This window comes from Manacus vitellinus, unplaced genomic scaffold (assembly GCF_001715985.3).
Source record: "Manacus vitellinus isolate BGI_N305 unplaced genomic scaffold, ASM171598v3 scaffold_0_pilon, whole genome shotgun sequence".
NCBI lineage: Eukaryota > Metazoa > Chordata > Aves > Passeriformes > Pipridae > Manacus > Manacus vitellinus.
Genome location: NW_021938789.1, coordinates 17,029,068 through 17,052,220, shown reverse-complemented (window position 1 = coordinate 17,052,220; position 23,153 = coordinate 17,029,068). Strand labels below are relative to the sequence as shown.

The 23,153-nt window shown below is 40.5% G+C and overlaps 1 protein-coding gene and 1 long non-coding RNA gene across 8 annotated transcripts in view; both read right to left on the bottom strand.

Annotated features, from left to right (window-relative positions):
- Positions 1-23,153, bottom strand: part of TBC1D1 (TBC1 domain family member 1) — a 104,591-nt gene that overhangs the window by 68,649 nt on the left and 12,789 nt on the right. Inside the window, exon 1 of one of the 7 annotated variants that reach the window (XM_018068240.1) lies at positions 4,477-4,576. The exons of the other annotated variants lie outside the window; for them this stretch is intronic. Coding sequence (XP_017923729.1) covers positions 4,477-4,506 — 30 coding nt within the window. The 5' untranslated portion in view covers positions 4,507-4,576. Of the gene's footprint in view, positions 1-4,476; positions 4,577-23,153 lie in introns of those variants that run through there. 7 annotated transcript variants of the gene reach the window in all.
- On the bottom strand, positions 9,475-23,077 carry LOC108638850. Its single transcript, XR_001920110.1, has 3 exons — positions 22,675-23,077; positions 21,127-21,249; positions 9,475-9,796 (listed from the first exon to the last, which is right to left on the bottom strand). It is a non-coding gene; the product is annotated as an uncharacterized LOC108638850 (long non-coding RNA).

The window sequence follows — 23,153 nt, the reverse complement described above, 5'->3', positions numbered from 1 at the left end:
GCATTTTGTGATAATCTGCATTTATCTGAAAGCTGTCAATTGGTAACAACATTTTACCCCAACATAAACTGATCCGGAGAATCACACTGAGCAGCAACGCAGTGTGTTCTGACAGGGGCATTGTGCAATCTTGGGCACCAAAACCCAGCTCTGGCAGAAATCTGCACTTTGTCTTGGTTGCTCTGCTGGCATCCAGCCTGGGAGACAAGTGAGGGTCTGTCCCTCTAGCCCTACCCACAGTGCCAATGGTTTCAAGGAGATTCTTCTGCAAATGAAACTGCGGCATTTGAGCCTTCGCTCCCCAATGATCCCCAATTCTTGCCCAGCATTAATTCTCTATTAACTCTTTGATTCTTGATACAGTATCCAAGTATTCAAATTTCTTTACAAAAAGGGTTATTGGGGTAAATGTACTGACACAAACTATGGTTGTACCCCATAGGATACCACCATCATTTATTCACCTACCCAAATAATTCATCATCCTGTAAGTAAGATGGGCTTAAGAGAGGTTTAACAAACATCTAAGTTTTTTGGCTTTAGACAGTGTTAAAATGCCTGGTTATGAGGGCTCCTTAAGAGACCAAACCTTGATTTGTTTGGCTAAAATGTAAGTCATTCACTGAGAGACTAAATATGTTCAAAGGTCTTTGCTGGAAGCTCTGCAGAACAAAGCAAAGTGGCACATCAGTTTAGATGGAGCAAAACAGTCTCATAAATGAGTGTGATATACTCTAAAACTGACCAGCAAAAAAGCCAAGATCATCCATTCAGAACATTCTTAAAAAGGAAAGCAGGAGGCGATTTCTTGACCTTCTCAATTTTCAGTCTCTTGTTCCTTTTCATTCTTTTGCAGAAGGCAAATTAATTTCATTTGTAGCTTCTGACCAAAACTAAGAAGTATATAGTTACTCTCTCATTCATGCTCCTGCAGAGGTCTTCTAGGCACTCTATTATATAGAAAATAGTAGGAATAATGACAAAACATCAGCAAGATCAATTATAATACAGCATGTAAAGCTAAATTTGGATTAAAAGAAACATAAGTGATATTTCTGATTTTATCATAATTGCTTCTTCAATGATGTTTCAAGGCACAAACCAAGTAATCAGGCCTTGCTGCACTGAATAGCATAGAAACTTCCTTTCCTGATGGCCTGAGAGCTTCCCAAACTGAGGAAAGCTCACAGGCCATTTTGACTCAGCCATCCTTGGAAAAAAAACCAAACCAAACCAAAAACTTACTTCTTGTTTTGCTATTGGGAATTTTAGAGCAACTACTGTTAATATACCCTAAAACCTGATTTTCATAGCAGAAATCCAAACGATCAGCTTCTCAACCCAAGGTCCAAGATTAGCCAAGCCAGCTGGGCACAGCTACACTGCAAACCCACCCTTTTCTGCCAGTGCTGGTGGCACATTCTCGAAGGTTCCTCAGGCTGTAGTGACAAACTCTGTTGCCCTCAGTTCCCCTCAAGAGGGAACTGGGAGCATACCCCACCCACAAGCTGTCCTGAAGATTGGAGGCAGCTGACCAGGGTGGATTGATCCCTACCAGCAAAATCATTATAGAAGATTTAATTATTGATTATTGATTTATTTATTGATTTTAATAATGCAACCTTGCTTTGCATTTTACCTTAGTTATTTTCTTTACTGGTTCCTTGTTGGTTTATAATCCTTTAGACAAAAAAAGCTGAAGCTAAACACAGCTATTAAATTATATATTGTACTCTTTTTCTGTAAATAGAAAGACACACTGTGTATAAGCCACAGAACTAGCTGAAAATCTCTATTTATACAATTTATTACACTAAGAACTGTTTCTATTTCTTTAGCAATCAATTCTTTAATTGTGGTTTCTGTCAAGTTGCTACTGAATAGTAACTTGCATTATAAAATTAAATAATTTGTAAACAACTAATACTGATTTTTTTTTAACTAAAGCTGTATTAAATATGAGGGAAACAGAAATAAAATTACTCTTAACACTTATCACTGTATTATTATCTCCCACTAGTGAATTAACGATGTGCAAGCTCACCACGAATCTAAAAATCTACATGTCTTTTTTTTTTTTTTGGAGACTGAAGGCTTTGGTATATTTCAATTCCACAATGATTACTTTACTTTTAGTAACAGTTCCTTCAGTGATCTAAACGGAATACAGATAGTCTTTGTGTATCTACAAGTGTGACTGTATTTTCTACTCACAACAGTGTAAACTTAGTTTACACTTTCAAGAAACTATGTTTTTAGGTGCTTAATCAAAGGTTCCCTTAAGTCAGTTGTCTGACTGTATCAAACTGTGCAGGAAAAACAGGTATAACTATTCTTTTTTATTTAAATAATTTTAGGAGACTAAAACAAGTTAGTACTTTAGAATTCATTATCCACAGAGTCATCATTCAGTGGTTTAGTCAGCATCCATATGGCCAATGGGGGCAACACCAACCCATGTAATACTCAAGCAGGGCTTTATCCTCCAGCCCAGAACAGGCCCCATGACCCCGCAAAATTCATCCCCAAGGAGCCTCTGTGTAGGCAGGAGACAAGCTGGGGAAAACTGCACGTAAAAACCTGTAATGAAGACGTATTTAAAAGTAATGTTTATACAAACACTAGGGACCAAATTTATAGCACATGGGAGTCAATTACTTCACATGTAAGTATCTGCAGGCCTGGGGACTCGCATGGTGAGACTAAACGCCCATGTTACTTAAGCGGTTACTCATTTTTAAGTGATAGACTCAAGGGGGCAGCTTTGTTTCTAGGGGGCCAGATTCCTTCCCCGTCCACAACCCACAGTCATTCCCCATTTTGGAATGGGCCACCATCTTATAAAAACTGGAAAGGCTTACATTTGTGTTGAAAGCCCACAGCAGTAGTTCCTACATTTTTACTGATCAGATTTTGGCAGGCAGGAAAGCTTTCTTTGTTAACAAGCTTCATTTTATATTTCTAAGTACACTGCTTTTGCTTTCCCTCCCAAATTAGTGCTGACAACTAATGGCCATTAAAAGAATAAAACTAAACACTTGTGAGGAATCAGCATTGAAATAATTAGTTCTGAAAGCCCAGAAAGCACTCCTGAAAGCAGTTAGAAGTGTGTTTCTGCAACAGCTTCTTTTTCCCTAAAAATGCAGCCAACTCCATGTGCTACAAGTTCTGACCTCCTCCAAGACTAACTCCTCTCTGACCACTAACTCCTCTCTTGTCCACTTGACAAGAAAACAACGAGGGGGGGAAATGGGCCATCCCTTGGTGGCATCCTTGAAGTATGTACTCAACTGCATCACTCATCTTTTGACAGCAGCCACCTGTATAGGAGACTGATACATTTATAAGAGTCAGCATGGAAATCAGTTGGTATAATTCCCTCAGATAACATGTCAAATCAGGACTTAGGTCATGCACAGGACAGAGCCAGAGTGGCACAGGAGAAACAACTACTCTAACAAGCATTCCACCTGACAGCTGTACAGAAAAAAAAAGACAAGTGGAAAGAGGAAAGGATACATTTCAATTTTTCAGGGTACGTCTAAAATTAAGCAGACTCTTTTCAAAACAGAATAAATCAAGTCTTTCTATTTGAGAATCTGAAGAAAGGCAACACAGTCACATATCAAGCACTCCCTCTTACTATCTTCCCAGGGTAGGTATTTCACCTGTTAAATAGTCAGGAACAGGGATGTAGAAATAACTAAGCAATGGACCATTTACACCTGGCAAAACAGAAGGCAGAACCAGGATTTATGTGGTCTGTCTAGCGGTATTATAATAAAGTATTTTTTCCCCAATTCTTGCCTGTCAGCAAGCTGTTTCACACACTTGTCCTCTTCTACGCTTTCTATTGTGCCTCAAGACAAAATATCATTTACAGCTCATTTAAAATTTAGAATGACTGTTACTTTGGAATTTTTTTTAGGCATCAGCCAAAACTATATTCTAGATTTCTTCAACCATCTCTACTGCTTTGCATCGATACCTAGTTTCACAGTTACAGTGGAAAATATTACTGAAGCCCTAGGCACACAAAAAACACGTGCATTGTCACAGAAGTAAGTCTCCCACTAAAAGCTAGCTTACTCTTCTTCATAAATTCAGAGTATGACAAAAACCAGCAAAAAAGTCCAAAACAAACAGTGGGAGTGCTGTTGCACATTCTCCAGAGTCCTTCTGTGAAGTTTTAATTACAGCTCTCCCCTTTTGCAGATCCGCAGCACGGTAGAACAAGTCGGTCAGACCCGCAGCTTCGCTTTTAACCCTCAACCCAAGCCACGTCTGATAGCAAGCAGTCTGATTTACTGCTCACTTTGAGTGGTCCTCCTTTTCCCTGCCTGAGCAATACGGCAGGGCTCTGCTCCCTTCCCAGAGATGACTGACTTGCCTCGAAATCAGACGCGAACATCTGCAAACTCTGAGGCTGGACTTTACTTCCCGAGCGCGGAGGGCTGCGGGCGCCGCGCCGCCTACCTTGGCCACCCAGCTGAACAATGGTGACATCCTACGGCCTCCGGCGAGCCCCGGCTCCGGCCGCTCCTCATGCGCCGGGAGAGGAGCCAGCCGCCCGGCCTCCCAGAGCTTCCCCCACGGCCACGGCCGAGCCCCAGCCGGCGGGACTGCGAGCTCGCCGCGCCGGGGACGAATGCCCGTGGCGGCGCCGACTGAGCCGCGGAGTGGGAAGGGAAGGGAGAGGAAAGGAAAGGGCCGGGCCCCGGCCGCGTCCGCCCCGCCGCGCTCCGCCCCTGCCGGACGCCCGTTCCCGCCGGGCGGGAAGGGAGCGGGCTCGGGAAGGGAGCGGGCTCACCCTCCGGCACCGCGCCCGGGAACGCAGACACCCGCCCGCGGCCGCGCCGCGCTGACCGTCCACGTAATTCGGCGCTGACGACAGGATTCGTAACTAAAACTTTCTGGGAACATCCTGGCATCGAAGTCATGCCTAACATTAGAGGATCATGCAAAAAAAAAATCATCGGAAACCTCTGTGAAATGTTACTCTTCCAGTCAGGCTCGCCATTCGTGTTAGCTAGTGGTATTTGACATCACACACTAGCAGCTCTACTTCCAGAAATCAGACTGCCATAGAAGAGAATTAAAACACCTAAATGGTAGACGCATGTTTCCGGCAGGTCAGGGGATGTTCCTTGCCACCTAGCCAGGAAAGGTACTCATTCCCGTTGTTGCTCCGGCTGAGCTGCCTGCGAACACACTCCCCTACTCAGTGGGTGTGGGGCTGCCTGAAAACAACTAATTTTCCTCAGTTTGGAGGAAGGGCACAGAACTAGGAAAGAAAAAAAGGCTTAGATTTCACAGGAAATAATCCACTGGGCCCAAAACAAAAAGCCCTTTATTTTCCACCCCCTCATAGAAACAACATGAAGAACTAGATTTGCAAAATCGTAACAGAAGAGCATAGAGTCTGTTCTGCACTTCTTCGCAATAAAATTCAACTGCTCAAAGTTAGATGTTTAAGTGCCAAATTCAGCTCTTTTCTTTGCCCAAAGACAGTCATCAAGACAGCTACTCTGTGCCTTGCATATACTTGCACACTTACAGCCAGTGGAATCATCTCTGGGTTTAAAGCTGACACTGCTCCACTAGTCTATGTTATTAAATGAAAAAAGGAGGAAAAGAGCAACTCCACACACATGGGCTGGGGAGAAGGAGAACCGATCTTAGAGCTCACTGAGGCAGAAAAGGGGCAGTTTTGGCCCCTGCCACAGACTGCATGATCTCGGGTTTAGTTTATACAAAGCAAATAAGACAGTGAGCTGTCAGAGGGCTCTATCACCTCCTAATGCTGCACTGTGAGTGTCCTAGTGCTGGCTCTGTGTCTGTAAAGGGCTGCAGAGAGCTGGGGGGGCAAGACAAAAGCAGTTCTTCTCAGGTTGTACCTAAGCAACAGTTTCTGAAATTAAAACTGTAACAAATACATTTCAGATTTTCATAAAAGGAGAGTAGAGTTTCATTTTCTTATTCTACAGATTAAAGTAGAGATAATTCACAAGGATGGCCAATGGCTTTCTCTGTCACTATGATAGTGGCCATGGACATTTTGATTGCACAGATGTTCTTAGCCATAAGCCCAATAAATATGACCAACACCCATCCTGGTAGTGGTCTCTAAAGGCTTATTGGCATGATAGAGGGAGAAATTATCACTGCTGCTACTGTTCATGATGTATAGAGTACATACATGAATAAATTACATCCGTTCTCAGGGCTTTAAACTTGGAACCTTACAAGAACACTGGAATTATTACAATCTGAAGTACAGACCTGGGTCTGCTTTTATTTCATAAAGCAACTGAGGGCAAGAGCAAGACAGAATGCTTGTCATTATGTGCTGCTCATTGTTATACAGTATATCCACTAATTAGTGGCAGCACTAGCGTTGCATTTTTCTGAGTGTGAACAATGTTATTTCTCAATAATTATTTCTTCCCCTTTCTCTGAGGGGAAGTATTTTAAGTTTGGCTTGTGTAGATAACTATCTCTCCAAAAATACTATATATCCATTTTAGGTAAATGGAAAAATTCAAGGACAGGGAATAACATCTGTACTGCATAAAGAGTAAGTAGCACTTGACACCATCTTATCTAATCTTTTAAAAATCAAAACAAAACCCTCATTCCTATGAACTGTTCCATGTTATCATGGAAAGTATTAGCAAGATATTTGTGGCTGTTTTTAAATAGTAGCAAGTAAAATACTTCAAAGCTACAACTTAAAGCTTACATCATCAGAAAGTTGACCTTTCCATTTTAGAGACGTCCTACATAAATTTATACATACACAAATACCCCAATTATTTTTCCTCCAACAAGATGCTCTCCATTAAAAGAAGCCATCTGGAGATAAGAAAAGATGAGAGACATAAGGAAATATTAAGAAGAAAGGAGGGTGTAGTTTTAACTCAAAAGAGGAATATTTCTGACTAACTCTCCTCTGATTTCAGCTTTATGTTTAATGGCTGTATCTTTGTGAGTCTTTATAGTATGTCACCACTAAACGGTGTCTCACAAGAATTTGCACTAAGGGTATAGCCGCAACTGTATTACCTGAGAAGTGGCCTCTCCTGTTGCTTCTGTGTTGACTCTGGTGATGGTTTTAAAGTAGATCCCGTTCCCATTTAAAGCTTTTTCCTCTGAATTGTATTTAAACATGTTTTGGCAATTACTCTTCTCATGAACCCTCTGTCCATGTTCACAGTTACAAGTTTCCTTTATCTCTTTCCTCCCTGTACCCAACAAGGTCTTCACAAATTCAGGCAGAAAAAGTACAAGAAAAAATATACCTGACAGTAATTATCACTTTCCATTATTTGGCCTTTGTTTAAAAACACACACAATTTTTAACCTTAACTACTCAGTTGTCACCCTTCAGATTTCGTTGACTGTTGATGCAAGATGCAACAAATGATTCATCTGGATCCACCAAAGGAAAAGACTAATGAATCCTCTTGATTTCATCCTATCTAAAGACTCAATCAAGCCTGACTAGATGGCTTCTGAAAAGATAATGTGGTGAAGAAAGGAGTGAGCTTTGTTATTTCTTTTGGCTAAATTGTAAGCAAACCTTTTTCTCAATACAAAATAAAATATTAATCGCAAAACTGAACTACTACACCAAACCAGACCTGCCCAGCCCCTTCATGAAAGACAACAGCAAGACTTAATGCCACAGACTGGCAGTGGCTGTCCCCTTAATGTGAAGTCCCCTTAATCCTTAATAGGAGCCCACTGCCCATGCTAGAGATGAAATCCAGCTTTCAACAAAGCAAATAGGATGAGTTTCTCAGTGGTCTCCAGATAGTCAGTGGAAACAGAAATGACAATGTTTTGGATAACTTCCTTAGTACTGTTAGTGAGTGAAGTGTTTCAGCTATCTGCTAACCAGTAGCAAGTATGCAAAATGCTGACATTGGGCCAGTGCCCAGAGATGACATGCAATTCATTCTCCATGTGGCAGATGGAAGAGAACAATTCCTCACCAGATTGCTGGCCACTGACTCAGCAGCAGAGCCCTTCCAAACATCTCCTGTAGGTTTAGCTTATATACAATGGTATTTTTGGCCACAAAATTTGTAATTACTAAAATACTTTGATTCAAGTGATATTAGCATTTTCTGCTCAGGAATGAAAAGCAGTGTTGGTAATGGGCTATCTGTCCTCTTTCCTACCAGCAGTATCCCTTCTCTCAGTGTCAGAGCATAAGACCATTACCAGGTGCTGAGGCTCATTTGGGATCCTGCACCTTGGCAAGAGGACTGAGGGATAGCAGGATCTGTGAAGGGAAAGGTGATCGTACGCTATGTAGCAGAGAAGCATAAGAACCCAAGGGCTGTGTTTCTCAGCAGACAGTAGAACAAGGTCCTTCTTGGGCAAGTGCTGTCTTGAAGGCAGGGTTAGATCAAGTAGTGTGAGGTCATGAGAGTATTAGATGATAAAACACCTCATAAGACTGAAGTAGCTTTCCTAGTATACCCTGAGATTAGCTCAGTTGGCTAAAACATGGTGCCACTAACACCATGGTTGTGGGTTTGATCCCTGTATGGGCCATTCACTTAACATTTGGACTTGATGATCCTTGTGGGTCCCTTCCAACTCAGAATATTCTGTGATAGTTGGCTAATATTACCTTGAGATTCTTCCCTGTAGGTCTGTTTTGGACAAAGAAGTATTCAGACATTCTTTTTTTAAATTTGAAATAGTCTATCTAGAGAAAATGGGTTATGCTTTTCTTATGCCCTATTATAAGGCAGTTGTGGGTAATAGCAGATGCTGCGATGATCAGTCAGTTATCTTGAATGGAATGGATAATCCCTTAGCATTTGCTTCAGAAAGTTCAGAGTAGAAAGGTTTTGGTGAAGTCCTTAATTAAACAAGGCACCATAGAACATACTAAACAAAGCACGTGGAACCCATCATCCTGAAAAGGACCTCTCTTTGTGTGAGGTTGAGTGTTACAGAGAATCTAGACGGAGAGAAAAGCAGCTCTACCTTCAAGTAGGCTACAGGAAGAGAAGCTGAAAAGAGGACACTTCTAGATGTACGATATCTGACCAAAAAACATCATGCATTCCAAAAACATTGATGCGCACACTTTGGATTGGCAAGCTTTATGTTGGATTGTGTATTTTTTGTTATCCCACAGACAGCAAAATAAAACTTAAAGCTGTCAGGAACTTTACCATGGGTTCTAACTAATTCCACTCAAGCGTAATCCTATGTCTGTATTTGACCAAGATCAAATGTGCACTGTTGAGTGGTCTAATTGTCATCAAATGACCAGATCTCTATAAATGAGCAAAAAACCACAACGTAAATCTGCAGATAAATCTAGGCAGACTTGTGAAGAGATCACTTTGATCTGAATAGTTGGATGCAAAAAACCCACAAGGACAACGTGGCAAATGAGCAATGGGGGAAACTCAGAGCATAGTGGGGAATTGCCACACAGAGACATCAGAGGTTTCACGCATTTATTCTGTTTTGTGATGAGGGTTTTCTGGCAGCTGTGAAACCAGAGCAGGAAGAGTGGAGCACAGGCAGAGCAAACTAGAAAACTGCAGAAGCAGATCACAGAGCTCAGAACAAATGGGGATGCTCCCAATGTGCAGTGACAAACACAGAGTTCGAGCCCTTGAGATCATCAGCTAGGTCTTGACTGTAGCTGAAGCAGCTGGAAGCCTCCTGTTTTTCCTCCCTGCAGGGCAGTACTTTTTGGTCTTCTCAGTGTCACCAAGCTGAGGGATAACTTAGCTGAGCTCTCCAGACTGCTGAGGCGGCTCTGGGGAGAGAGCAGCAGATGCTGGGATGACACACACCTGCACACACACCCTGACACAACTGGATAAACTATAAAATATTAATGATGCAAGACTGCTTATTTTAAAAATCCTCTGACACTGGAATGCGAAAGATGTGAGAATCAAAAGGCCATTAATGTCCCCTGCCAGTAGATACCTGGTCCTGGAAGGACTTTGTACTTTTTTCCCCCAGCCTCCCATTGCTTCCTTGTGGCAAGCACTGACAGGTCTCAGGAGAAAAAAAAACCTCTTAAAGTTTAAGAAGCATTTTCAAAATGCAATTAATTAAAGGTTATACTTAAAGCTTGATCTTGAAGCTTATATGATTAACTCAAGTTAGATGGGAAGAAAGACATTTCATTTAAATACAGATCTCCTTTCCTTTGTGAAGAAGCACTACCTCACAATGGGTAAAAAATTAAATACACTTCTACTTCCAATGATAGTTAAGTTATGTAGTAAAAAAGTATAGAAAGTGTTGAGGAAAAACAGAGTATGAGCAGAACATGACACTCACATTTGACTGGTTAAAATCAAAACATAATTATAAATTTATCAATTCCCCATGTGCTATGGGAGACATGTATACTATGATTACCTATTTCCATTAAACAGGACTTCACATTAGTTAAGATGTCCATATTCACTTTAGCCTTTTAGAACACTCTAGTAATGAGTAATATAAAATAAGCAATCATGTATGCTTAATTTTACAGAGTTATATCCTAGTTCTTTGTTTACATATTTAACTATAAATACAAAAATAGTCCCACTGTCCTAAGCATATTATTTTGTGTACTTCTGTTGCAACAGTAGGAGACTAGGAAAGTATATTGAGTTCCACAGTATGGAGAGCCATGAAAAGTAGCCAATCTTCTCAGTTCTCCACAATTTACTTAACAGCATTGATTTCTCATAATTTAATTCAGCCACAATCTCCATAGACAGTATGCAGATTCTAATGGACTTTTACTGTGGTTCACATACTCTAAAGGAACATCCATTTTAGTAAACTGAAAAAACCTCAATAGTTGAAATAAAACTATGTTAAGCATTCCACCCCCAACCCAAAATATTCTTGGTTTTGCTGGAAAGACCTTAAAAATAAAAACTATCCATTCAGTAAGTGTAGGGTCCAGAACTTACCTACAGTCAATGGAACTACATTGCAATTCACATATGACGAGCACCTGTGCGTAAAAGCTATTCATTTGAGAAGGATCCAATCCTGCCCCCACTAAAATCACAGCCAAGTTGGTACTATATCCTTATCCATTTTAAACAGAGATAACAAAAAGAGGAAACAAATACCATACTGTCCTGTTCTTTTCCAGAATCAAGCTGAAGAAATTTTAATTTCTGTAACATTGTGTCATAAGACTCCCTGCTCTGGTGCTCTTGGACAAAACCCCGGCGGGAAAACTGCAGCAGCCTGCTGAGAACTGCAGCAGCCCCTCGCAGTCAATTAAGAAGTGCACTCTGCTGCCCACCCAGCCCTTGACCACCCTTCTCATCACCAGCCTTCCATTTGATTACAAGCTGCAGCACAGTCCTTCCTGAGATATTTCCTATGTAATATGAAATTGAGAATACCACTGGAACCTACTAATATAATAATTTGCATGTACAGTAATTTTGTATGATGCATATAAATCTGCCTTTTTATTAAATTATCTGGGATTTTTATCTGTGTTGTTCTGCTGGTTACATTCCTTCTCAGCTCTCTTGAAAGTGGAAAGCTTTATCAGCAATGTTCCCTTGCACACACTTTTAATTTACTGTTTCGTATGTCTCCCCTTCCATTTCTTCTCAGGGCTTATTAACCCACTGAGCATATCTTTGCCAATGATGAGGGCTCTTTTGCTTTTGTGATTTTCTATATTTTTGGCTAAGTCATATAGTGTTTCAATAACAACAAAAGCCACAAATGGCAATAAACTGTCTTTAAAATCAAGATTCAAACACTAACAATCTGAAAAAAGCACTTCCCCATGATTCACTTGGCTTTCCATTCAGAAGTTTGCAGCTCCAGGTTTCATTACAAACAACATTCCACATTTAGTTGTTTTAAGCCAATTCAAAAACACACTGAAAAACGTTTGTAAAATATAACACACAATCTGAGGCTTTTAAAATACAGATGCAGGATTTCTCCTTATGGCTCTTTTGTGGTTTTGATAAAGCTGCATTGCTTCAAAGGGCTCAGGATATACTACTGTAAGTCACCAGTGCATATTTCAGCCACATGTGCTGACTCTGCTTCCGCTCCTCTGCCAGAACAATGGAAGCCCTTACACGCTGAGTCAGCTATCCACAAACACAGATCCACGCAGACCAAATGCAGTCCCTCAGCACAGGTTCTGTTAACCACATCTTATCACAAAGAATGCTAGGTAGCTGCATCATTTCATGTAAAACTCATGGACTAGGTAAAATTTGGAAATGCACGCATATTTTCGGGAACAAACCCCAAAATATTGTTTGACATGAGGTAAGCTACTGAAATACATAAATAAATACAAAATGAAGTTACAACAAAATAATCATGGGTTCAGTTCTGCCATTTCCTTCCTCCTGGGTATTCTTAGTACCAAGAGGGAACTCTGGCATTCCAGGAGAAACCTGCACACAGCTGGACAGACAGGCTGGACATGTGAACTCTTACTGAACCAATCTGGTAAGTTCAGATACCACTGCAACTCGTGAGTCTGAGCTCACATATTTAAATAAGTTCACAAGCACGAAGACCCAAAGAACAAGTGAACCTCAGAAGTCAGCTGAGCAGGGCTTTTAGAATCATAGAGTCACCTAATTGAAAAAGACCCCTAAGATCATCAAGTCCAACCACTAACCCATCACTGCCATGTTCACCACTAAACCATGTCCCCAGGTGTCCTGTGCACATATTTTTTGAATGCTTCCAGGAATGCTGATTCCATCAGTTCCCTAAGCAGCCTCTTCCAATGCCTGACAACCCTTTCAGTGAAGAATTTTTTCCCAATATCCAATCTAAACCTCCCCTGATGCAATTGAGGCTATTGCCTCTCATCCTTGTTACCTTAGAGAAGAGACCAACCTCCACCTTGCTACAACCTCACAGTTGTAAAAAGTGACAAGGTCTCCTCTGAACCTCCTTTTTTCCAGGTTGAACAACTCCAGCTCCTCAGCCTCTCCTCACAGGACTTGTGCTTGAGCCCCTTCACCAGCCTTGTTGTTCTTCTCTGGACCTGCTCCAGCACCTCAATATCCTTCCTGAACTGAGGGGCCCAGAACAGGACACAGTACTCCAGGTGTGGCCTCACCAGCACTGAGAACAGGGGAAGAATCACTTCCCTGGTCCTGCTGGCCACACTGTTCCTGATGCAGGCCAGGATGCCATTGGCCTTCTTGGCCACCTGGGCACACTGCTGGCTCATGTTCAGTTTCCTGTCAATCCAACCCCAGGTCCCTTTCTGCCTGGCTGCTCTCCAGCCACTCTGTCCCCAGCCTGTAGCGCTGCAGGGGGTTGTTGTGGCCAAAGTGCAGGACCTGGCACTTGGCCTTGTTGAACCTCATCCCACTGGAATCAGACCAACTCTCCAGCCTGTCCAGGTCCCTCTGAAGAGCCCTACTGCCTTCCAGCTGATCAACACTCCCCCCCAACTTGGTGTCATCTGCAAATTTGCTAATGGTAGGCTCTATCCCCTCATCCAGACCATTGATAAAGATATTAAACAGGATTTTTAATCCAGAACGTATTAAATTCTCAAATGTACCATTGGTTTCAATTATAATTAATGAGTAGAATGTAGGCCAGCTATAATTAATTTTCCCAGTTTTTTCCCTAACATGCAAAAAGCTGTAATATACAGCCAAACAGTAAGAGCTTAAAAAATAAGAATCAATATTACATTCTCTCATTGTAGATTCACAATGTCATCCCCATACATGTGCTTTGATTTCACTCACAACTCCAGTTAAGAGTCTAATTCAGCTATGTCTCAAGCCAGCATCAAGACTTCCAGAACAAGCTGACATGCCTGTGCAAGTGTATGCACGTAAAAGTCAGGTCACTGAGGGTTATCTGGCTAAGGAAAATTTGTCATATATGTAGTTTTTATATGGCTTGTTGGAAGTGCATAGTCTCAACTTGTGTGAAGGGATTTATCCCAAGACCTTGACAACCTGTGTTCTGTAACTTGATAAGAAATGTAATAGAAATCTGTGTTTTGTTTGTTTGAGATTCCTGGGAACCTTTCTGACTTTTCCAATCCTAGCTGGCACATGGATAGTCTATTAAACACAAAAACTGAAATAGAAGATAAAAAAAAGACAATTTCATTTTAAAGAAAAACTTGAAGCGTGCCTTCTGCAGTACACGAACTCCCTGCAGAATACCCACTGAAGATGTTCTCCCACTGAAGAGGAAGCCTGCATACATGCAATGCATGGACTCTGAGCTTTGTTGTCCCCTGGATGTATCTAGTTCAGTATGGAGTTAGTAACATACATGTAAATAATATCTGTAAGCCCCACAAGTTTCTAAAGAGAAACTTTTGTCCTTATTCACATACAAGCATATAGCAAGCTCACACCATGACTGAGAGCTAATGTTTTCAAATCTGTCAGATACTCTACTCAGGGGAACTGAAACATCCCAGAACATGGGCTGATGGCAAACATCCCAGTTGAGCACGTCTTGTTTTGTGAATTTTAATACCTAAGAATAAACTCCAGAAACACTTCTACAGACTTTACTTACTGGTGCTTCTTGTACTGCATAGTAAAATACCAACTTGTTCCAACACTTTTACAGGTATTTATTACAAAAATATTGGAAAAAAATCCAAATCCCCCCCAAAACCCCCAAACCACTAGGAGAACCCAAACAGAACTTCAATAGGACAATTTGGAAAAAAAAAGTAAAATAGGAGTGACAGTACTGAAATTCTTATGGAAAGCCCACCAGGATCTTTTAATTGATTTCAACCAGTTTTAGATTAGCCCTTCAGTATCTTCATGATAGGGTGAGGAATTCTCCTATCATGAGGTAAAGCTGTGGAGACTGTTCGCAGTACCTTACATTTGCTCTGGACAGCCACTAAGTGGCACTTAAACACCTCATCTTAAACCCTTGTGAATCTACGAATGTAAGAAGGGAAGGGGGGGAACAAAAGGAGTTAGGTACTCTGGGGACTAATCCCTTTTAAGAATAATGAAATTTGCCTCCTGCAATTAGAAAAACTTCCTAAGGGTCTGACTAAGTATGAAAATGTTATTGGAAGGAATGTTACTGTGCAGTGCTCCACAGAAGCAGAAATACTGCAGAAAGCTCTGCAGAAGAAACTGCTTCCTCTCCTAAATCTGAAGTCCTGCTTTGGGAATCAGAGTGCCTCATTCCAGTGTATCACTGCCCATTATCATGTCATTTTGAAATATGCACTCGTATCAGGAAAATTACAGTATCTCATTGCTGCTCAACTGCAGGTCAAACTGAGGTGGCCCTAACATCATAACACAACTAGAAATATTGCCTGAACTCAGCTTCAGTTAGAGAACTCTGCAGGGACCAGAGCTATTTGTACTTGGAGATGCACATTAGGACATGGTTTTCATAGTTCACAGCGAATCAAAAGTCATGAGTGGCACTTTGTTCTTCTTCAGACTTTAGTACACTATTGCTTCACAGACATGTCATACTTCTATTTGCATTTTTAATCAAGGAAAGAAACCAAATTTTCCTAACAATAGAGTTTAATCAACTATGTTAATAATCTTGATGTTAATGTATTCTAATTTTGTTTGTTGTCTAGTTTTAAAAGTGGTTCTGTTTCATTAAAAATCTTTCTAAATGAATTCATTACAAATACTGGAAATTAATTTTCCCTATATGAACAACATAAGTGTCATTGAAAAAAATCTGAGAATAAAAACAAGCAGAATAATGTATTAGATATTTTAGGTGCTAACCAAGAAGTATCTACAAGCATGGGAAGAATACAGAGATTCTGCTTGCCGCTGTAGGGAGAAAATTCAACTGGAGTTGACGTTGGCCAGAAATGTGGGAAACAATAAAAAGAGTTTTTTCATATATATTAATGACAATAGAAGTATAGAAATATCATTGGTTCACTACAGGATGAGGATGGTCACCTCACAAACAGGGACAGAGACAAGGCAGAGGTGCTGAACACTTTCTTTGCCTCTGTCTTCAACACAGATGACAGACCAAGGGGGTCTCAGTGCCCTGGGCTGGAGGACCATGACTGTGAGAATGATCAACTCCCAGTCAACCCTGAAACTGGGTGAGATCTGCTGCTCCAGCTGGATCCCTGCAATCCATGGGGCCTAATGGGATTCATTCCAGAATCCTCAAAATGCTGGCTGATGCCAATGTAAAACCTCTCTCGATGATTTTTGAGCAGTCTTGGGAACCTGGAGAGCTTCCAGCTGACTGAAAGCTGGCGAATGTTGTCCTGATTTTCCAGAAGGGCAAGAAGGACCCTGGAAACTACAGGCCTGTCAGTCTCACTTCAGTGCCTGGTAAAGTTATGGAGAAGATTATTCTGGGAAGTATTGAAAAACACTTGAAGGACAACACAGTCATTGGTCACAGCCAGCACAGCTTCATGACGGGAAAGTCCTGTTTATCCAACCTGATTTCCTTTTATGACAAGGTAACCCACTTAGTTGATCAAGGGGATCCTTGTGGGTCTCTTTCAATTCAGCATATTCTATAATTTAAAGGGCATATACATTTTCAGCTTCAAAGACTCAGAAATAAGATTTATTGAGAGCTTTCTAGGCTCTCAAAGAAACACCTCCATTTCAGTTAGCCACAGATTTAGATGTAAAATATACTAGCAGATATTAGCTGCAAGCTCTATTTTACACCTTTGTGTTGAATGTTGCCTCCAGAAATATCAAGAGTTATAAAATTCAACTTTTATTCTCTCTTTCTGTGCAAGTTCTTTATGTTATGATTAGTAGCACAGCATATAACCAACAAAGCAACTCAACAAGCCACAATACATCAGGATTACAAAGAATGCAATTTTTTAAGCACATTTTGCATGTGTGAAGTTAGTGTTGTGAGGTTCTTTTAAAGGTTGAAACAAGAAGCTTGCAAATGAAAAGCATTCAATCAGTTATGCAGAAGGATCAAACTTAACCCAATGCATGAGGAATTACCAGCAGTGAGGCTGTTTTTATGACCAGCAATACATCTCAATTACTGTCACTCTGGGAAAAGTGGGGGGAGGGTGGGAAAGAAAGGAGAAGTCCACATCAACTAGCAATTTCATAGCAAAGGACAAACCAAGTATAAACTGGCATTATCCACTCAATCCTTGTATCAGATCCTCGATGATCAACCTTTAGGGCAGACACACATATTCATTTAAGCCTGTATTTGTCCAGTCACACAAATCATTCCTTAGGAAAATATTTCCCACAGCCCTTCCCATAACTTGATGTCCACAGAGAGGGTAAAAAAAACAGGAATACAGAACAACTGTGCCTACACCGGCCAAGGGAAAGCACTGATTTTACGACAATGATTTTCTACCATTATTCACTTTGACATATAACAGGATAGGAGATTGTACTGCTAAAGTAAATACAGAGGTTATATGTGCCTCTTCTGCTTTGGTTTTCTGCTCCACTACAGTCAAAGAGCCCCCATCTGATGACCTTGGGGGCACAGTATAAATGTCAGCCCAGGGAAGGCAAAGCTCTAACTGAAAAGCTGCCTGCATGGAAAAATAAGGAGCTATTTCAGGAAGGTGATTTTCTCAGTATCATAATTTTTGAATTGGCATCTTCATATTTTAACGTGGATGGCTTGCATTTGTCCTTTAGGGCCATTTTAGAACCTGAAAAGAAGAAAATATAACTGCCTGAACAAGAATGTTCATGTTTAAGTAGTTCCGAGTGAGCACAAGCTTTCAAAATAAACTTGTGAAGCACAGAAAATAGAAAGGTTTTGGTTCTATGAGTCTTGAGGAAAGATGGCTGATGTAGGACCCAGTCCTACAATCTGATTTGTGCCAGAACTGCTCTTGAGTCTGTCAGCAGAGATTGTACTAACCTACATGATACAGCCTTTGTTTATTACTGTATTTGACAAAAGCTATCTTCCCACATTTCACTAACTTAATTACACTGTCCTCAACATGCTATTGTACTGTGAGCCACAGAAACTAGCACTTTATTAGGTAAGACTGATTTTTTAATAAAAACTGTTCTTTTTCAAAGCAGGGTTTTGGATTTGGGTTTTTTTGTTCCTCTCTAATATATGCTTTCAGGCTTTAAATTGCATACAACTATCACTGCACCATGTATCCACAAAATTAATTTAAAAATATCACAACTGTGCATACTTCATATTACTTAGGAGCATTAATTAATTAAACAAAAATAAAACCATGTATTGAATCTACATTAGACTTTCTAACTTGTCTTTGGAGATCGGTGAGGTACATTCAAATTTCCAAAAGTCCTTTAGTCTTAAATTAACTTCAGCAAGCCACAGCAGTGGGTAACTCCAGCAAATACATTGGAATTCCTTTATCGTTAATTATTTTTCTTTATAGTACTGTGCATTCAGCTTATATTTAATGTTGCTATATTAAAATAGTACTTTCTGAACTCTTAATTCTGTATATGCAACTTGGGTTTCTGCACGCATCCTGTTTCTCACTGGGAACTTTTCCACGGGCACAATTCTTTTGTTTTGTTTTGGGTTTTTGTTTTATTTGCCCAGGGCTTTCTGCTGGCTGTGCCTTTGTTTGAAGCTGTAGGACTGACTAGGCTGGAAGGCGATGAGGGGACCCAGTGTGTTTGCAGAGCTCAGACTTTACTACACTACAGTAAGGTGAGCTGAATAACTTTGCTGTTACCTATTCTGTATTTGTAACAACTTGTGAAGCTGAGGAATATAATATTAGTGCTTGGGTAATGCATGGATAGACATAGTCTCTCAATTGAAGGCCCACATTCTTCTTTGAAAACTGTGTGGATTCACCAAATTCTCAAATTTTCACATTCATCTTTCACATTAAGTTACCTTTGAGTTTTTCAATCAAATTTTAAGAATACAGCACCACCAAACTCTAGCAGAGTTTAAGAAGTTGGTCACAGAAGGTTACCTTATTTTTTGGTGAGGGTATTGCTCAGCAGAGCAGAGAGAAATTATTCCAGCTGCAAAAATGAAATAAATAAAGCACGGGATGAGTACCAGAAAGTTAGTGCCATAGTGAGGTTGAAGCTGCAAAAATTGAGAAATTGTCACATGACAGTATTTCATAACACATTCAACCCCTCAGGGGCAGGCTCACTAGTAATTTTAAGATAAATAGGTGCAAATAATGGAAATGCACTAAAAGCCTTCCATTCCCATGATCATAACAGCAACAGACACAAGACTGTAAGAAGATATTTACTAGCACACAGATTGTTTCCTTTATATTTATGTCTTTTTAGGGTAAGGCTACTCCACCTTTTATTTCTTCTCACACAATGCTAGCAAAACAGACTTCAAAGTTGGTGACATATTGTCTAAGTGGCTCTGTGTACAGAAGTCAAGGAAGCCTGAAAGCCTCCCTGTGCACCTCTATCCTCATAGTTCTACTTTTAAGATCTACGTCATTATATAAAGAAAGAACATCAGGTTTCCTGCTGCACAGCCCAATCCCTTTGGAGTACTCCTGGTGCACTCTACTTCCACTACCTATGAAAGCACCAGGAAAAATTTGCCCTGAATTACTTTACATTCACTTTAGTTTCCAAATTCATGTCAGCTTGAAATTTGACAAAACATTTAAAACATTTAAAAATTTAAGGTGATCTATCAAGGTGCATCAAGTTGGTTTTGGAGCAGAATGAAATTAATTTTTTTTTACCTTAGGCCCTAAAGCAGTTCAACACAGAGCTACACAAACATCAATGCCAGCACAAGGGAAAACACCAGGAATGTACACCAAAGGATGGATCACAAGAGAAAAGAATAACAAAACTGTCTCTTTTGATAGAGGACAGCTACTAGATCTCCTCAGTGTACCATCAGATATTACACTTGAACTAAAACCCCACTGCAGTTTAAGACTGAATGAATCAGGGACTCAAAGTCCAACTTTCCCTCTGTTCTAGATGGCATGGCCTTGCTTCCCCCTCACTCTCACAAAGGTGCACATGAAACTGAGATTGTGTTAGGATGCTGATTTCACTGAAATTTTATCACTTTTCTGATAAATTCCTTTGGAATATTTAAAGTGCTCTGAAATACCTCACTGAATGATACCACAGTGTAAAGGATAGGGGAAAAGGTGGGAAGGTGCAAATCAGCAACCAGAGAGTACGAGGCCACCAAAAGCTGACTCAGACTAGGTTAAGATGTTAAGAGTGAGCTTCTCTTTGGAGATATGTAAAGGAGCTCTTCTCTGTGTGATCAGTAGGTTTTTGAAGAAAACTCTACTATAACTTTGGAAGATACTTAGATATTTGTGGCTCCAATTATCTGTGCTAGACATAATAGACCACAAGCATTAGACCTTGTAAGAAAACAGGAATGGTTAGTAGCCAGATGAGAAGCCAGCAGAAATCCACTAATTATGTTTTAGCCTAAGTTCCACTGTTTTGTATTTCTCTTACAGTCCCCAGCACAAAAAGAAAAGGAACAATAAATAACCTTGCCATAAACTCTGACCCTAAAGTAAAGTGCATGTGACATCACAAGTAACACACAGGTACTTTCAGTATTATGTAAGTTGAAAATGGACAATGTCACCTAATACAGATTATTATACTGCTGAAATCACAGTAAGAAGAGAAATCACAAGAAAATACAATTTTTATGTTGCTGTTGTAAGAGTGGGAATAGGTAACTTTTTTTACAAACCCTATGATTAATTTTATCTTCCTTGATCAGACATTATCTATGACTTTAAGTCAGGAAACAGCACCGGTATTACATGTGGCAATCACACATGCAGTTGAGAGAAATCACACAATATTTCTTAAAAAAGGAGGGTGAACACAGGAGCACTTAGGTGATGCAGGATGTCACAGAGTCACTCCAGGGTCTGGCAAGAGCCCCATAAAGGCTTGGAATAATGCTGCTAGGGACAGGGTCACTACAGTTCCCTGAGAAAAGATCTCGCATACATAAGTCCTTTGAAGAGATCCCAGGATAGAGCTGGTGTCATCACACTTATGCTGAAGGCTCAAGATGCCCATAAAGCTTGATTAATTGCAAGAGTATCCAAAGCACAGCTGGTTGTTTGCATTATACAGGACAGTCTATTAATATTTACACCACTAAACTTTGACCTACTTTATAAACAGGACTGTGTATGTGCACAAATATGTATTTGGTTTTTCATTTGTTCTGTTGGATTTTTTTTCCTTCCTTTTTTACATTAATTTCTTCAGTTAGCATTTGAGAGACAGGAGGGTCCTAAAACAAAAAGCAGTGTTAGCAGTTTACAATTATGCAGATTCAATCAAAAAAACCAAAGGTGCACAAGAACAGCAGGCAGAAAACACCAAATTAAGCTCTCACTTGCACTGACATTAGTCCAGTTCATTTTGTTTCGGTGTTTTATGCTTTTGCAAAAGAAGAACCATGTTTCAATCTCCCTAGACTCATCAAGCAGTAAAATACAGTAGAAAAAGGTCACCTCTATCTCTAAAATTGTCTTCCCTGAATTCTTTTAAGAAAGGGAAATGGTGGTATTAAAAAGGAGATACTTAGTGAGGCTTATCTTAGAGTCTAATGTAAAAACTAGTTGTGTAAGAATCGTCAGTCATGAAGCTAAGCCTCACAACAACTGCTTTGGAGTTCACTGGGCCTCTGCCATTCCTTTTATAGATGAATAATGTGAAGTTCACTCACAAGATCAGCTCTGTGCAGCCTCACAGAGAGCTAAGTGTTGATTATCTGAAACCAGCTTCTTCAGCACATAATCAGATCATAAACAACATGTAACAGAGTGCTGCATTCCAGGTAATACAGCATGATCTACTTAAGTGCATAAGCTATTTTAACTCATGAAAGTAGGTGAAGGTTGTTTAAAAGCATAGTAACTGTTAAAGCAACTGGTGGGCAAAAAACCCCTGAAGACCTCTGTCAACAAACCCCATCACTGTTGTAACCAAACAGCTCAACAACAGGGCAAGTGCTACATTTCAGTAAGTACCTCAGTGTAAAGAGATGGGGCTTATCTGTGTCCGCTGTGGGGCAGATTTGGCACAAGCAAAGTCAGTCAGCAGGCTCAGGTCTCAAGCAGGTGTCCCAGTCTGCTGCAACCATACTGCACTGCTGTTCTCATGCTAACATTCCTGCAGCTGCCTGGGCCAAAAGCTGTCCCTGATGGATGACTATACAGAGAAGATTCAGAAGCACCACACAGACTTGTGCACGTCTTGTGCAGCTGTGATCCTTTTTTAAATCACAGGCAATATTTCTCTGAGCAGAAAAGAACAGTTCTACCCAGTGTTTGCCATTATAGCATTAACTGCTCTGGTAAACACAAGTATATATTACAGGCTGTTATGACAACTTGTGTCCAGACTCTTGGGGGTAAAAAAAAAACCAAAACCCACACAAACAAAAACACCCCAATGAAATGTAACCCTTTAAAAATTGGAGCTGAACTTTTTACATTTCTTCATACTCTAGTTCTGCATTGTTAATTGATAATGTCACAGAAATATTTTTCCTTACAAGACATCAGGTCAAGTTTCTAGGCTTTCCCTCAAATCCCCTGAACCTCCAGTTCATATCACAGAATAAAAAAGGGGAAACTTTCAAGCATTCTGAGAAAAAAAGGTGACAGTGCTGTCTGCTGACTTCTACTATGCATACAGGAGTTTATTTTACCCCGTGACCATGAAGAACAGGTGGATGAAGCACTCTACAGACAGCTCAAAGTAGCCTCCCATTAGCAGACCTTGATCCTGATGAGGGAATTCAACCACTGAAATATCTGCTGGAGGAAAAACACGTCAGGCCATAGTCAATCCAGTAAGTTCTCAGGGAGCCTCAATAACAACTTGCCAGCCCAAATGACAGAGGAGGTGATCAATGAGTTGCTCTGCTGGGCCTCATACCTATCAACATGGAAGAGCTTGTTGGGGTCAGGCACAGCCTTGGCTGCAGTGACCATGAGATGGTAGAGTTCAGGATCCCGAGAAGCAAGGTAAAAAACAAGATCGCAACCCTGGACTTCAGAAGATCATATTTTGGCCTCTTCAGGGATCAGCTTGAAACAGCACCATCAAATAAGGTTCTGGAGGGAAGAGGATCCAAGAAAATTGGTTGTTATTCAAAGATCACCTTGTTCAATCTCAAGAGCAGTC